Source organism: Falco peregrinus, chromosome 11 (genome assembly GCF_023634155.1).
Source record: "Falco peregrinus isolate bFalPer1 chromosome 11, bFalPer1.pri, whole genome shotgun sequence".
NCBI lineage: Eukaryota > Metazoa > Chordata > Aves > Falconiformes > Falconidae > Falco > Falco peregrinus.
Window position 1 is genome coordinate 7,696,392 of NC_073731.1, and position 14,961 is coordinate 7,711,352.

The 14,961-nt window shown below is 39.0% G+C and overlaps 1 protein-coding gene across 3 annotated transcripts in view; it reads left to right on the forward strand.

Moving 5' to 3' along the window:
• The window catches only part of MACROD2 (mono-ADP ribosylhydrolase 2), an 892,420-nt gene that overhangs the window by 14,324 nt on the left and 863,135 nt on the right, over nucleotides 1-14,961 (forward strand). For all 3 annotated transcript variants that reach the window (XM_055816691.1, XM_055816689.1, XM_055816690.1), the window contains exon 3: nucleotides 10,756-10,863. In XM_055816691.1, the coding sequence (XP_055672666.1) occupies nucleotides 10,756-10,863 (108 nt within the window). The remainder of the gene's footprint in view (nucleotides 1-10,755; nucleotides 10,864-14,961) is intronic.

The following is a 14,961-nucleotide window of genomic DNA, read 5'->3' on the forward strand; positions in this document are numbered from 1 at the left end:
CATAGAACTGGTTGCACATCTGTCTTGCTTTAAAACATTACCTACCTTATTCTGCTTTCTCCTTTTTCACAGAGGCTTTTTTGTGCAAATGTGTGCCTTTTTGTTTGTCTCTCTGGAACTGCTGGGTAGTCTGTAAAGGCATTGTATTTGTGCACCAAATGAAAACCAGGTAACTTATGACTTGTAGTTCAGTGAAGTTCAACCTACATTTGATTTATTCCTGTATGCTTAATGTAATCTTTTCTGTATGAATAAGGTACTCTTAGTGCTCTCATACAAACATGCTGTGTGTTGCAGTGCTGTCCTTTTGTGGGAATGCTTAATGAGTCTACGTCAACTGCAAGCAAACCTCAGACTTTATGTAACTGTCAGTGAGAGTATGGATCAGTTATATTTTAAAAAAGGTAGAGTTCCTTTTTTTTTTTTTTTTCTTCCCCCTTTCTTCATTGCTACCAGAGTTTTTACAGGAGAATGTTTGTAAGCTTTAATTTAAATAACTAAATCCTGACAGAATGATTGACTGAACAGGCTCTGAGGTTTTGTGTGTCTTTAATTTCCAGGTAGGCATGCAGAAGAAGATAGAGCTACATCTTTCTATTAACTGCTAGTGAGTTTGTATTACTGCTTATTTTTCAAGTCCTTTAAGTAAGCAAGCGTGACTTGCAATGCAAATGGGTCTTAGTAGAGTCCTCTTCAAATATTGAAGATTTTCTTCTATACCTTGCTGTTTGGATTGAAGCCCTACTATTTCTTAGAGTAGCAAATTACACGTGCTGTCTCAGGGAGTAGGGGAGGGGAAATGCTGCAAGGTAAGCGCTACTCAATGAACCTAATGTCTTCGTGCGGAAAACGTCATCTTTGGTACTTGCTCAAAAACTTACCTAGCTGTCCCCTGCTGCTAGAAAGCTGAAGTTCCTACTCCCATGTGGTAAGTGGTTGTCACTATATCTCATGCAAAGAGGTTCTTGAATGACAGTGCCATGAAATATTTGCTGACAGTTTTGCAGAAGTTTCATAGTTTGCTGGTAGTAACTTCTTATTTCCAAGCTCCACATTAAGTACTACAAAAGGCTGTCATGCTCAACTACAGAAGCTGTTGCTTAGCAATGGTGTAGGGAATTAAAAAACAGAGAATACAGAATAAAAATAGTCTGCTTGGTAAACTAATGAATGAATGAAAGCTAATGAATTTGTAGTTTCCCACTATAAACTTATTTTAATTCCACTTGATGGTGTATGTGCTCTTCACACCTATTAAAAATGGGTTTTTACGTTTTGGTAAATGAAATAGATGCTGCTGAAGACCGAACACTTGGTTGCATGTGAAAAGGCAACTTTTTTCCAGCCAGTTTCTGAAGCTGAGTGAAGGAATGCTGTGCTGCTGGTAGTGTAAATTTTGGGTGAAGGCTCGTAGTTACCCCAGGAGGTACTGGATTGATTTGAACGTACCAGGAATAGTTGTGTGAATGCTGTGATATTAGCAAGAAACAACTCTTGCAGTGAAGGTTATCTGCTTTGTCTTTGAAGGAATCTAGTGAAGTAGCATCACCTATAGTCTTCTAGCTTTATAGAGAAGTATCAACATGCTCCTGTGAGGCAATGAACAGTGGTCTAAAGGAGCATAATATGTTTTTCTCTAAACTTTTGAACTTCCATTGTTAATTTCAAGTTCTCTGTAGCAGGAGGTTACAAAGTGGGAATCGAGTTGGAGATGGTGCAGTGTAGTTCTTGCCTCCATGGGGCCTTGGTTGACTGTTTAACGTACTTCAGTACAACTCACACTGCCCTTCTGGAAGAAGGATCTGTGTATTGAAATCCTTGGCATCCCTCATACAGAGGTAGTGATAAACAGGCTTGGGCAACAACCTAGTACATGTGCTATCCAATAGCATTTTTATTCCAATACATTGTCACAATATCTTGAATCTCTCTGAAGGCTCACATGAAAAAAACAACCGAACAAGACAGTGATTGAATGAATTTCTTCAAATACACAAAGCACAGCTCCTTCTGGGTCCTAGCTAAAGCAGCAGCCATTCCTATGGACCCTAAATCATGAAATCTCAAGCCAGCAGAAACAAGCATAGCAACCATAGCAGCTGGATTCTGACTCTCCAAGTAAACAGACAAATACCTGAGGGCCTCAGCCTACTTAAGTCATGTCTTTGCTGTCAGTGTGTGTGCTGCTGAAGTGAGAAGACTTTGATTTATGAATTGACAATTGTGTGTCCCTGCAGACCAAGTTGCACCACAAATAAGAATTGAGAACATATTCCTTTTTTCTTGTTCTCCTTGTTTGTTGTGACTGTTTTCTCAAACTTTGGTCTTTGGTACTTCAACACTCCATACCAAGTCTTCTCTTGGCAACCTTCTCTATTTTCTGTCCTTTCTCTTCTCCCAGGTTTAAAGGGTTTTTTGCCTTTCTGTTTTGTTTTTGAGGGACATAGAACTGTATGGGATAGACTGAGGAAAATGTTGGAATATGACACTGTAAGGACTATACAAGCCCTTGGTAATACAAGAGTAGTTGCCTTTTGCATGAGCATTGTGTGGTTTGTTAGGACTGACTGGTTATTTTTTATCCATCCTCATGGTACACTACTCTGTCTCCTTGATGTGTAACTTAGTCTTCAATAGCTCCGGTTCAAACATGCCGCTGAAAAGTAGAGGCTCATATGTACAGCCTTGTTCCTGGGCTGCTGCTAGCTGTATTATTACATTTAATTTTGACCAAGTGAGTTTGTTTTGGGCATTTTGCAGTAGCTTTAGATGGGTGTTTTATAGCACTCAGAGTAGAACTCGGATACAGAACTCAATTACGGCGTGGTTCGTTGGATGTGGGCTACTCAGTTAACCAGTGGACATCATGTGATGCACATGTCCTCAGATGGGGATATTTTATACCTCCTGAAAAACGTTGACTGGGAGACACCATGGCCTCCTGACCTGGAAGATGGGGCAGAGTGCAAACTCAACAAATTTTTCCATAGTGCAAAAGTGGAAGGTGCAGTTGATGCACCAGGTGAACCACAGATATGATTAAGGGACTGGAGCATCTCTTCTGCAAGGGGGGACTTAGCCTGAAGAAATGACACCCCAGATGGGACCTGCTTGGTGCTTATACAGATATGATGGGAAGGTGTAAAGAAGATGGCTTCACACTTTTCTCAGTGGTACTCGGTGACAGGACAAGAGGCAATGGGCATGAGTTGAAAGAGGAAATTCTTTCTGAGCATAAGAAAACAAAACTATAAACTGGCTCTGAGGGCACCTGAATGCTGGAGCAGGTTGCTCTCTATCTTTGGAGATACTCAAAATCCAGCTGGGACAGGGACTTGGGCAACTTGCCTGGGGTGACTTTGCTTTGGGTGGAGAGGTTGGTCTTGACAATCTCTAGAGGTCCCACCCAACCTCATCAGTTCTGTGGTTTGTGGTGTCTGCATGCCTCATAAGCTTTGTAGGTGGGTAATCCAATTATGCCACTTTGTAATTAGCTGAAACGGCGCATATTGGCAGGGTGTGCAGGCTGGGACAAGGTGTTGGTGTTCATGCAGTGCCTTAGACTTGCATGTTGTGCTGCATTTTTGGCTAGCTAGAAGGTGATTTGTTTGCAACAGATGTTTCTTCCTTGTATTCAGGTTCTGATTTAGTTTAAGTCCAAAAACTGATAGAGCAAATCTGTACTACAAATCTGAAATACTAGAGTGCATCTGTGAATGCTTTCCGCCTGGTGATGGAACATATGGAAATAATGCTTATCTTGATTTAGATAAGCAATTGCCTTTCCTGTACAATCATCCACAGTTAGTAGGAGTAGAAGCAGGCACGTAATGTAACCGATCTTACAATCTGTCTTTTCTAATGCTCCGTAAACCTATGTAGGATCAAATGGAATGGAAAGCTGTGTTATATGTGAGGTTAGTAATTGCGAATAGTTTGTCATTTTTAATCTGTACAAGATACTTGAAAAAAGAAAGCATTTAAAAAAAAAAAAAAGGCACTTAGGCACGAAAGGAAATAGTGCAGAGAGTAAGTTGCAGAATGGTTGTGTTTCCCTGTGGTCAGATGTGCTCTTAAGGCTCACTTGACTCCTTTGTTTTTTCAGCAGAGTAGCCCAAGGAAAGTGGAGCAGTGTCCTAGTCCAGCCTTTGCTGAGGATTCTCCTAGGAGTGGAAAGACTGGCTCTTGTCCGGGGTTGATGTTGGGTCATTATCCCTTGGTCAAGTTCTTTTCCCAGCACTGTTTCCAGATCGATGTTACGGGCTGCTGTTGTAGAAGCCTTCCTTGCGGAGATACATATTTCTACTAGTAGCTGGCATAGCAGGGATGAGATAGCGGGCAGAGCTACTTATTTTTTCCTTGGAATTCATTTACTTCCTTCTGCTGTGAATTGTAAAGCTGGCTATAAATGATGAAACTTGCCCATTTTCGGTTTTGTTTCTTGTAATTCAGTCTGTTACTCTTGTTTTTATGAACTAAAGAAAAACAGGCTTGACTTGTTTAACAAAATTTCATTTTGATAGTGCAAGCCTGTGAGCTTAGCTGCTGTAAATCCTTTTAACTTGTTCTTTCTTTCATTTCTCTTATCTGCTTTTGCTTGTGGAGTGCCAAGAGCCTTTTTCTTTGCCATAGGTATTACTTTATATTATGGGGCTTTAATAACTATTTTTACTACTCTGTGTGTGCTCCACTCTTTTGTTATCATGTAGTTTTAAAATGAAAATGTGTTTGGGTTTTGTGTTTTATTTAACAGAAGCTCTTCCAGCTGTAGGTTTTTCTCCTCCCTTTGGTTGCAAACTCTTTGGTATTGCTGTAGGAATTTTTGTCAGTGGATGTCTGATACCTGTTTTAAAAAGATGCTTTAAAGTGTACTAGACTTTAAAATCCTAGCTATTTTAGCAGTGACTTTTAGAGTTGATTTTACGATAAGTTTGTGCCATGCTTTTCCATTGCACCAGCTCTTTATGCATGCTCTTATATTCATATATGCATTTATTTTATACGTATGTATTTATATATGCATACTTTTATATTCATGCTCTTTATGGGGGCTCCCTCTAGTGAGCAGTTCTGAAAGTCGTTTTTTTTCCTCTTAGTCACGTGTTTTCTTTCCAAGTGCAGTTTTTGTTTTCTAAATCCAATACATTTTTCTGTGAGTTGTAAAGGTCCTTTTCCTTTGGTAGCGCTGGAAGGACTTGTAGGTAGAACTGAGGGATAGGACTGCCTATTTGGTGTATTTGGTGTTAAGACCTCAGCTGCTCAACTCCATCATACTTAAAGATGTAGCTCTGTGGACTCTAGGTGCTGGGAGCATGATTAAAGGCCCAAAAGGTGTGGCCTAGGAGGAAAAGCTAAAGGAAGTTGGGCTGTATAAACAGAAAGATAGAAGATGATGGGGTGGATCTGGAGGGAAAAAAATGGTGGTGTGACGTAAATTTTCAACTGGTGAAGATCTTCAATTTTAATTATTCCTGAGGCTGGAGCAGAGGGAACCAGAGGAGGACCTGGAGTGTTTGTGGTGTGTCCACCGTTGTGTGTTTTCAAAAACAGCCTAAACAAAACAGATTTTGTGAAGGATGTAACAGGATCAACTCTATATTTTGTGCATTTGTGTGCAAAGATGATTTAGTGACCACTGATTTCACTTTCTAATAGGAGCTACAGTAAACTTGTTAGCAATGATAAAGTTAAAAAAAAAAAGGTTTTCCCCCCCCCCCCCTTATTTCCTTTTTTTAGGTATTTTTTGGTATATTGTTACACTTCCCTAGCAGATGTTGTTGTGTTGTGTGTCTTTTTCCCCTTCCCTCCATCAAAATCGGCCCAGAGAAGGGGTGGATGAGGGCTGAGTTAGGGCTAGGTAAGCAGAGGAAAAAAGTTCGAGAATTATTTAGGTTAGAAGAGTGGCAGAGTAGGCACTTGGGAAAAAATTCAAAGCGTAAATCTTAGTAATTGCTTTTATGTTGGGCGTTTCCTTAGGGTTCTGTTAGGTCCTCACCTGCTTGTGAAAATGCAGATTTTTGGGGTGTGTGTGTGGTTGCTTTACGCTTCAGTGTCTCACTTTGCAAAATTAATTTCATTTCTTTGGAATGCATACACTTGAACTGACTGTAGTTATGCCTACAGTCATTTTACGATAGACTTCTATTGTGCTGTGAAAGGCATTTCAAAAGTTTGTGAATATTCCATTTATCCTCCTCCATAATAGCTTTCTTTATATGCCAATTAATTCTTTGAATTCATCTGAACCTAAAAGCTCTAAACGGTTGTGAAATATACCTGTATGGGAGACCATTGCTTTGCTGATGCTTTTAGCCCAAGGTCTTGAATTCATTAGGGCCCTTTATTCCAGAGGCTGGGCTGGCATTAAATGTTCCTGGGAAGTTATGGGGGATGAAGACTCTGGGATTGCACCGTCTCAGATAACCAGACTTTACATGAACATGCCTTGTAAAATTCACATTAAACAAAACAAAAACAGGGTTTATTTGCTTTTGACACGCAGACATAATGTGCTTAAACCCCAGTTTGAGCCCATTCATAATCCTCACTGTTGACACAAGGTACAACAGAACTGTTAGCACAACTATTGAGATCAAGGAAGAAAAATAACTCGGTGTGTGAGAGTTGGGAGAGAACTGAGCTGGCCAAACTAATGCTGATTATCACTGCTTTGTGAGAGCTCTCTGCAGTGGCTTTTTTTGTTGCGGGTTTGTTTTTTGGTTTGGTTTTGTGGGTTTTTGTTGTTGTCTCTTGGGAGCATCTCCCAGTAAAAGCCTGTGTTTTTACTTTTTCAATGGAGATGGGCATGCGATAGAACTTAGAGGCAGTCTGCTCCGGAGGGAAGGAAAAGCCCAGAAACAGTGTCCCCAGTGGTGTGCAAAGATAAAAACTCCAAGTAAAGCAGAAGCTATTGTTCATACTTAATACTGCCACAATCCCATTGCAACAGCTATTTTGCCATTTTATTAACCGTGGCTTGATTAAAAACAGTCATCTGAAGGCATCCAGGGTTCTTGCGCAGGCACTTGCTGCGTGTTCAGTTTTGCTTGTGAGCCAGGATTGCTGTGGTGACAAGGGGATGGCAGCAGTTCTAGCAGGCAGGGAGCCTGCCTTCACTGCGCGGCTGGAAAATCTTCAACATCTTCTAGTACCTCTTAAATTTTACTGTAGCTATGCTGGGATTCCTGTGGAGGTACTTCAGAAAATTCAGTCTCTCTTGCTTTGCTTGGGTTTTTTGTCCTGAAGACTTCTTATATTCACAGCCACAGACCAAACAAAATAGTTTTTTGTCTTTGAGTCTGTGATGCATCAATTTAAAACTGAGGTGGATTTTGTCATAGTCTTGATGTAGTGTAGGTTTAGTTGGTGGGGTTTTTGTTTGGGGTTTGGTTTTGTGGCTTTTTTGGTGGTTTTTTTTTTTTTGTTTGGTTGGTTGGGTTTTTTTAGGACTGGAATATATTAGAATTTTCCTGGCTTTCCAGCTGTTCTGCCTTTAATGTGAGCTCTGGACAACCAATGTGGAGACAGACTGGAAAGCTTGATTTGCTTGTCAAGCAGGTCTTATCTCTAAAAACTTAGGTTGAGTCTAGAGACACTTCAGAGGGTTTATTTCTTGAGGATGTACGTACAGCTATTTTGTTACTGGAGAGCAAGAAACACTCTCATTCCCTTGTTACCACAAGTGCAAGGTAAATCTGTTACTACTAGGATTTTTTGTTAATGCACTAGTACGTACACATGATGTGTATCCTTTGCAAAATACACAATCCCCTGGAATTGCTGGTTTGTCCTTGCTGAATTATGGTACCATGAATTACAGGGTAATACCTAGAGCATTTGACTTTCCTGGGCGTATTTGAGGACTGACCATACTTATTTATAGATCTGATGTTAATCATTCCCTTGGGAAGAGACTTTGAAGTAAATTAGTGCAGGTTTTCTTTAGTTTGAGAGACAGACAAAAAAGTGCGTGGTGAAGGAAGAGATGGGAGACAGAGGTGGGAAGCAAGTTACTTGTAACGACCAGGAATGCCTTCACTGTTGCTGCCAAGGTGAGGTGACTAAACTGATTACAGGAGAAGAAAATATCCAAAATCAGGTATCAGTTTTGACTTTGTTAGGAAATGCTGTCTGCCAGCCCCAGAGATCTAACAGATGGCAAAGGAAATAGTCTCCTCTCCTGCAACTATTAGTATGATACTGGGATTACTTTTATAGTCAGAAATGTCTTAGTAGACTTGTTGAGTGTCTTTGTGAATAAGATTTGGCTCTCCATGACTTCCATCAGTGTTAAGCATCCTTCTTTAACAACCCGAACAAAATAAAATAAGTGCAAGCTCAAATCCTCTGTTAAACAGACTTTTATTCAAAGAAACAAAGGTAATCTATCAGAGATGTAGAAGGCTACAGTGCAAAAATGTACAATGCAAAAAGCACGTGCTTTTACTGCTGAACTGTATTAAAGACAGTGGCCATCAGGGCTCTTCGAAGAATTGTAGGGCAGGTAAGAGACTTGCTGAAGAGGATGTGATAGATTATATAGGAGTGTTGTTTGTTTTTTCTCATAAGGTAGTGAATTTGCTAATGCTTTTTCATGAGAAAGGAGTCTCAAGAGAACCACACTCCAATATATTCAGTATTAGTAAAGAGTGAGAACTAGAGGCAAAGTTGTGAAGGTGTGGAGGATAGAAAAATTGGGAGGCAGTGCCCGGTGCACGCGACACGGTGTTGCATGGCTCCCTACAGAGAGGGTTCAGGTGACCTTACTGGTGAATTGACTAAGGGACATCTCTGCTTTCCCTCTGACTCGGAAATCAATGATAATGAGAGAATTAAGTTTGTTTTAATTGTGTGGTATCTGTTTCTCCATGCCTCTTCCTGGTGGATTTTTTTTTGTTACTTGTTTTTGTGTCATACTGGCACATATACTATAGTATCCAAACTGTGCTTTCTATTTAAATGTAATAGGTTTGTTTGGAGAATTCAATGTGTTTTGATTTGATGTTCACTACTGTTGCAGTAACTTGGGCAGAAGGTGGAGGGGGAGGATGATGATGATGTGTGTTTTAAATTTGGCAGAGCTCCAGTAGGATGCTCACTGGGGAGGGATGGGGAAAACAACTGTCCTGTTTGTTGGCAAAATGCATTTAACATGAAAGCAGATAACAAATCGGACTCTGTAAATCAGTTACAGAGGCTGATTTTTATTTTAACACAATTCAACAGCTAACTGCAATGGTTATCTTCTGTGGAAAAATGGATGAACAAGGTTATTATTATGATAATAAAATCTTCATATCTTTCCACATAAATGCTCTTTGTTTTGGATAAGACACTGAGCATGATCTGGTGGCAATGGAGTAGTTTCTTTTGGAGCCAAATACAAGAACTAAACTCTTGAATATACACACAAGGCTACCTTTATGCTAATGTAAGTCACAGTGGCAACATATCTTTTGCTGGAGGTAGCATGGATTTTTCACTAGACGTGATAGCGATCTGAAGTAGAATTGAGTGAGACTAGTTATTTTGGCGTGGTTGAAATAAACAGTGACTTCTGATGCCAGTCATTTGTGCTGAAGTTGGAACAAGATCTAAATAAATATAACTTTCTTATTTCTGCTTCTGGTTGCTTGTGATGCTAACAAGTTTGAGCAGATATACTCAAACCGGTGGAAATTGATTTAAATAAAAGGTTGGTGTAAAAACTAAAGGGCCAGATTTGTTTGGACTTCTACCTTCTCACCAAATCTTCCCTTGAGGGTTTGGTCTTTTTTGTTTGTCAAATAAATTTCACTTGCTCTGAAGACTGGGAACTGTTTCCCACTTAAATTGTCACTTCAGCAATTCAGTTCTATTTCTGGCCAATATATGAACTCAAGCCTCTTGAGAGGCTTGGCTTGTGTCAGAAAGAATTAATTAAAAAAAATAATAAAAATAAATTAAGCAATCTTTTCTCTCCTTAGTCCTTGGCTAATTATGTAGATGCCTAACAATGCAAGACTAGGTTAAGGTTTTGGCCAATATATGCTCGTAGAAGTGTTCACTTAATTTGAAGTGAATTGGTGATGCAAAAATTAAAAGTTTATCAGAATAAAGGACCTATTATAACGTTGCTTAGAAAAAAAAACTTACGAAAACTAATGTATGTTGTCTTCATTCTCCCCTTGCAGCTGAGCAATTTAAGCTCCAAGTTTTAAATTTGCTGGTGTTTTTGTTCAGGTTTTTCTTCTCCCCTCTACCTGCTTCCAGGGCTAGTTCTGAATGCTGGGGCTGTTGGCAGATGGTGTTCTCGTGTGTTGTTGTATACATTGGAATAATTTTGGGTTGGAAAAATTACTGCTTCAGCAGAAGGATTGTCTTAACTGTCGTGTTTTTTTTTTAATTTGCATCCTTGTTGTTACAAAAGAAAATTATTTAACGGATCTACCTCCAAAAAACCGTGTTTGTTTATACAGTTTGGGTTTTGTTGTTTTTGTTTTTTTTTTTTTTTTTTTAAAATCACACGGAGTGTGGGCCAGGAATCCGTGCTTCATAGTAGCTTGTATTTGAAAACAAGTAAAAAGCAAGTAGTGTGATTTTACAGACATGCTGTTATCTTTGTGGGTTACCAGTGCCCTCTCGAGGTGAAACCGAAGGATGCTGCAGTCTGACAGCAATAGTGTAACTGGAACTGCTGATACCTGCTCTGGTCTTGTAAATAGTGATCTCAGACCCACATTTGTAATCCGCTTTTACTGCTTTCTTGGTTCGTAGGTGAAAACACTAAAGAAGATCTGCAAGGGAAGAAAAGTCTGGGCGAGAAAGTTTCTCTCTATAGAGGTGACATTACATTGCTTGAGGTTGATGCCATCGTTAATGCTGGTAGGTGATTAAATTTTTTACATTGTTATGATGTGAAGATCCTTTATAGCACTATGGTACAAGTTTGAACTTTGAAAAGTTGCATAAAAATGGTATGTACTGTGGAAATCTGTTTGAAACTATGTATTTTTCCCAGTTTCTTTATATTATATCTGTTCATCCTGTGTGCCTTTCCTGTGTCAAAGATTATTGTGAAACTTTAATAGTATGGTTACAGAGGAAAAAAAATATTTCTTGACTTTACTTGAGTATCTGAGACTTCACACCTGATACTGTAGAAGGTTGAGATCTAACAGTAAGTTACTGCAGATTATTCCAGTCTGTTTTTAGAAATCAAGCCGTTTGGGGCTAGGTAATGTGAAAACCTGAACAATAAGGTGATAGGAAAACTGAATTTTCGTTTCATGTGTTTGAATATTTGCTTTCTTGTAGGGAGATTTTATTTTTTGAGTTTTTGGTCGTGAACAAAAAAACCCCAAATGTACTCAATGTTCTAGTACCTCTTCTCTCTTAGTGACCATGTTTCCAGGTCTGCAACTGAGGTGAGCTGTGCATAGCATCTTCTTGTGACAGCAATGGTGGGAAATGCCTATGTAATTAATGTCTTTGTACATTAGGTTATAAGGAGCTAATTTGGTTGGGAAAGACTCTGGAAAGGTTTCCCCCTACACGCATGCCCCAGCCAAATCTTGCCTGCATTCCCCACCCCAAAAAGAATGTGGGTGGTGTGTCCCAAGCCTGGAAATTCCCTTCCCCCTGCCGCCTAGTATTTGGCTAGCATTGTCCTCAGTTGTTAGGAGTATTGATTCATTTTCAAGAACCAATTTTTGGTGGTATCCGTTTATTGGAAGGAAACATGCTGCAGCATCTTCTCTGTGATGGAATAAAGTGCAGAGATTCCCAAGTGTGTGTTGGCCGAAGTTGATGTGTGTTTACTATAGTAAAAATCTGTGTGGAAATACTGGCTCATGTCTGTAAAGAATGCTGAAATGTTTGCTTATATGGTGTGGAGGTTGTAAATAGACTGTCCTGGATTGTTTGATTTTGTTGTTCTGCATGACTCCCCACTTTACAGTGGAGACATGCTAGTGGGTTTTGTGAAGTACAGGTGGAATCCTCAGTTATCTCAAAATGCTTTTTTGCACTCCAACAAGTAATGAGGATGGTATTTCCATGCAGAACTTTTTAATTAATCTTCTAGTTTACTGGTGCATAAAAGCCTTGCTAAATTACAGACAAACAATACAGTAGCATCTATGTAACACGATCCTCTCCTCACTGTGTTGGCGAGGCCTCTGAAGCTTTAATCTTTTAATTTTTTTTCTCCGTTATTCTTTCAAGATGACATTTCCAGTAGTGCTTTCTCTGACTTCCTTACTTTATTACTCCACAGTAAGTCAATATTAGTATGCTTCTCTCAATTTATATTTAGATTTTCTTTGTTCATATGCCTCCCTTGAATTACAGGCTGGAACCAGTTGCAGGTTAGTTTTGGAATAGGAATACTTTGCTTTTCTTGATTTAAAGGGATTTTCTCCCTTTCTTTTGAAATGTCCAAAAACCTATATGCTAGATGGCATTATCTACCTGTGAACTTGCCTGCCATCCTGGTAAGAAATACATCTATCTGAGTAGAAATAAAAAATAGAACCCCGTTAAAATCAACACATATTGATACGTAATTTAGAGGGAAAGATTAAAGGCCACTTGAAACAACACAACGTAACTGAGGTTGAAAGATGTAAAGAGGGATATAAGACTCTGTGTATCTATAAGGCTTTTGCCAAAACCAAAAAGGTTATTTCTACCGATGTCTTCTGTAAGTAAGTTAAGAAGAGTTGGATTTGGGCTTAGTGAAGATTCAGATTACAGGTTGGCAAAACAATTTACTGGAACGGACAGTGATACTTTGCTGTATCAGGCTGATACATAGCAGCAGTCCTAAGTCAGAGCATTGAGATGGGTGGATTTTTGAGATTCTTCTAGCCCCTTCTCTGTAATCTGTTATAGTTCCCAAGGTGTGTAATGTATTAACCATTATGAGTTGTTAATATGCTTAGATTACAACACTAACCTGTAGTTGCTTTGAAAAATCAAATACTCTCTATAAGTCAATGTAGTAATTAAAATTTAAGTTAAGCCTTTGATTTGCTTACGGTTTCAGGGCTACTTTTTTTTTCCTTTTATAGTTAAACCTTTTAAACTTATTGTGGAGGATAGCTAGAAAGCTAAATGAGAAGGAGGATATTTGGGTTCAATATCCATATTATTTATGCAAAAAATCCAGGTGCTGCATTGAGTTTGTTTTTTTTTTAAAATCAAACACAATTTCAGTGAAATTGTAGCATCTCATGGATGGTATCTAAAAATGTGTTTCTGCGCTCTGATGCTTTTGCAAAGAACTCCTTTGGTTTTACTCCTGCAATTAAAATCAGCCAAACCTCAAAGAGATAAAGCAAAAAGCAGTCACAGTACCAGCTTCTGTGCATAAGTTGAGTAAAATGCAGCCTGTCAAACATGGCATAGGAGACAGACTTTTTGAAGGTTAATCTGTGCAAGTTCTTTTTATAGTTAAAATATGTTGGCCTCCCCAAATGTCAATGACCGACACTCTCCCTAACCCAGGGCTTGCAACTGGCAGGAGGAAGAAACCCTCTTGAAACTTTCTGAATTTAGGAATTCTATTAACTATGTCCTTTAATAAATAGTTGAACGTGCAACAAGTCATATCCAAATTAAAGCCATAGGAAGATATTTACAGTTCGAATGTTTCATTTACGTGGACATACACAAAAACCAAAGTATGCCTTAAAGGAAATAGTATGCAAATTTGGGGGCTGTGGAAGGTTTCAGGTGGTTCAAATTGTCTCCAGATTTGGATACAAACATATTTGCAAAAAATTATATTTTCTAATACTGCCTCTGAGGGGTATAGGAGATGTAAATGGACTTGGTTGATTAAGCAGGGGTGTGAGAATTATGTATGGTAACTTGTCTGTAGTGCTGATATTGTACTGTGAATTCTTCCTTTGGGCATCCAGATAACAACATGACTCAGAGTATAGCCCAGCTAATTTCTGAGCTATATTACACAAATCTATTAAATTTTGTAGTTTCCCATTTGAATTTCTCATATGTAAATGAGACAGTTAAATTGATAACTGAATTTTTTCAATAGGCTAACAAAGGTGTTAATGGTGATCTTACATAGCTATATGTCAAGGTATCACTGATAAGCACCTCTACAGAAAGATCCCCTTTTCTCCTATACTTTCTCCTAAATTGAATGTTACTTACTTTTCAAAAATTTTTACAAATATTTTATACTAAAAGAGGACAACTATGGAAACAGTGGAAGTAAAAGTTCGTGTCTTTGCTCATTGTCAAAACAACCACATCAAAACAGCCACTTAGAAATCATCTGTGATTAGTGACGATCTATGTTCTGGCTTCTGAAGAGAGTGAGAGTTAACCTCAGATGCAGCGTGAAGGAGAAGGCAGCTGTAAAAGGGAGCTGATGTGCCATTTTGCTAAAATCGATGTCAATTATCTACCCCTGTAAATCTGTTAACCTTCCATAATGGTCCCCTAAATCGTCCTTGCTACTGATTACCTTGCAGGCAGGTATTAGTTTAACTGGATGTTTTGCCTAAGGTATCCTGTTATGTTAATTTCCTTTCCCCATTTTTTAAAAAAGATTCAGATAAGATTTGTACAAAAACCTTATTTCTACTCCTATATCCTTGTCTGCTCTTTTGGTATTACGCTCTAAGAATGAATGTGAACAGGCTCTCCTTGAGGCATGTACTTACTGCATAAATTCATGATAACTGACCTTTTTAACAAATTAAATAGTCCTGGATGTCACTTCGTCCTGATGCCAAAAGTGCTTCAAGCACCTGGAAGCCTGACTAACCACAGTAAGCTGACTGCCAAATAGCTCATGGGAGCCGAGTTTGGGGATGTGTGTGTTCAGTGGAGGGAGAAGGGAGTTGTTTAGTCCCTTTGCCTCTTTTCTCTCTGCTCTTTTAACACAAGTTTTATTCGTGCTGCAGGCATTTCCTGATAGAAGGCATTTTTGAGGTCCAAATGGACTAT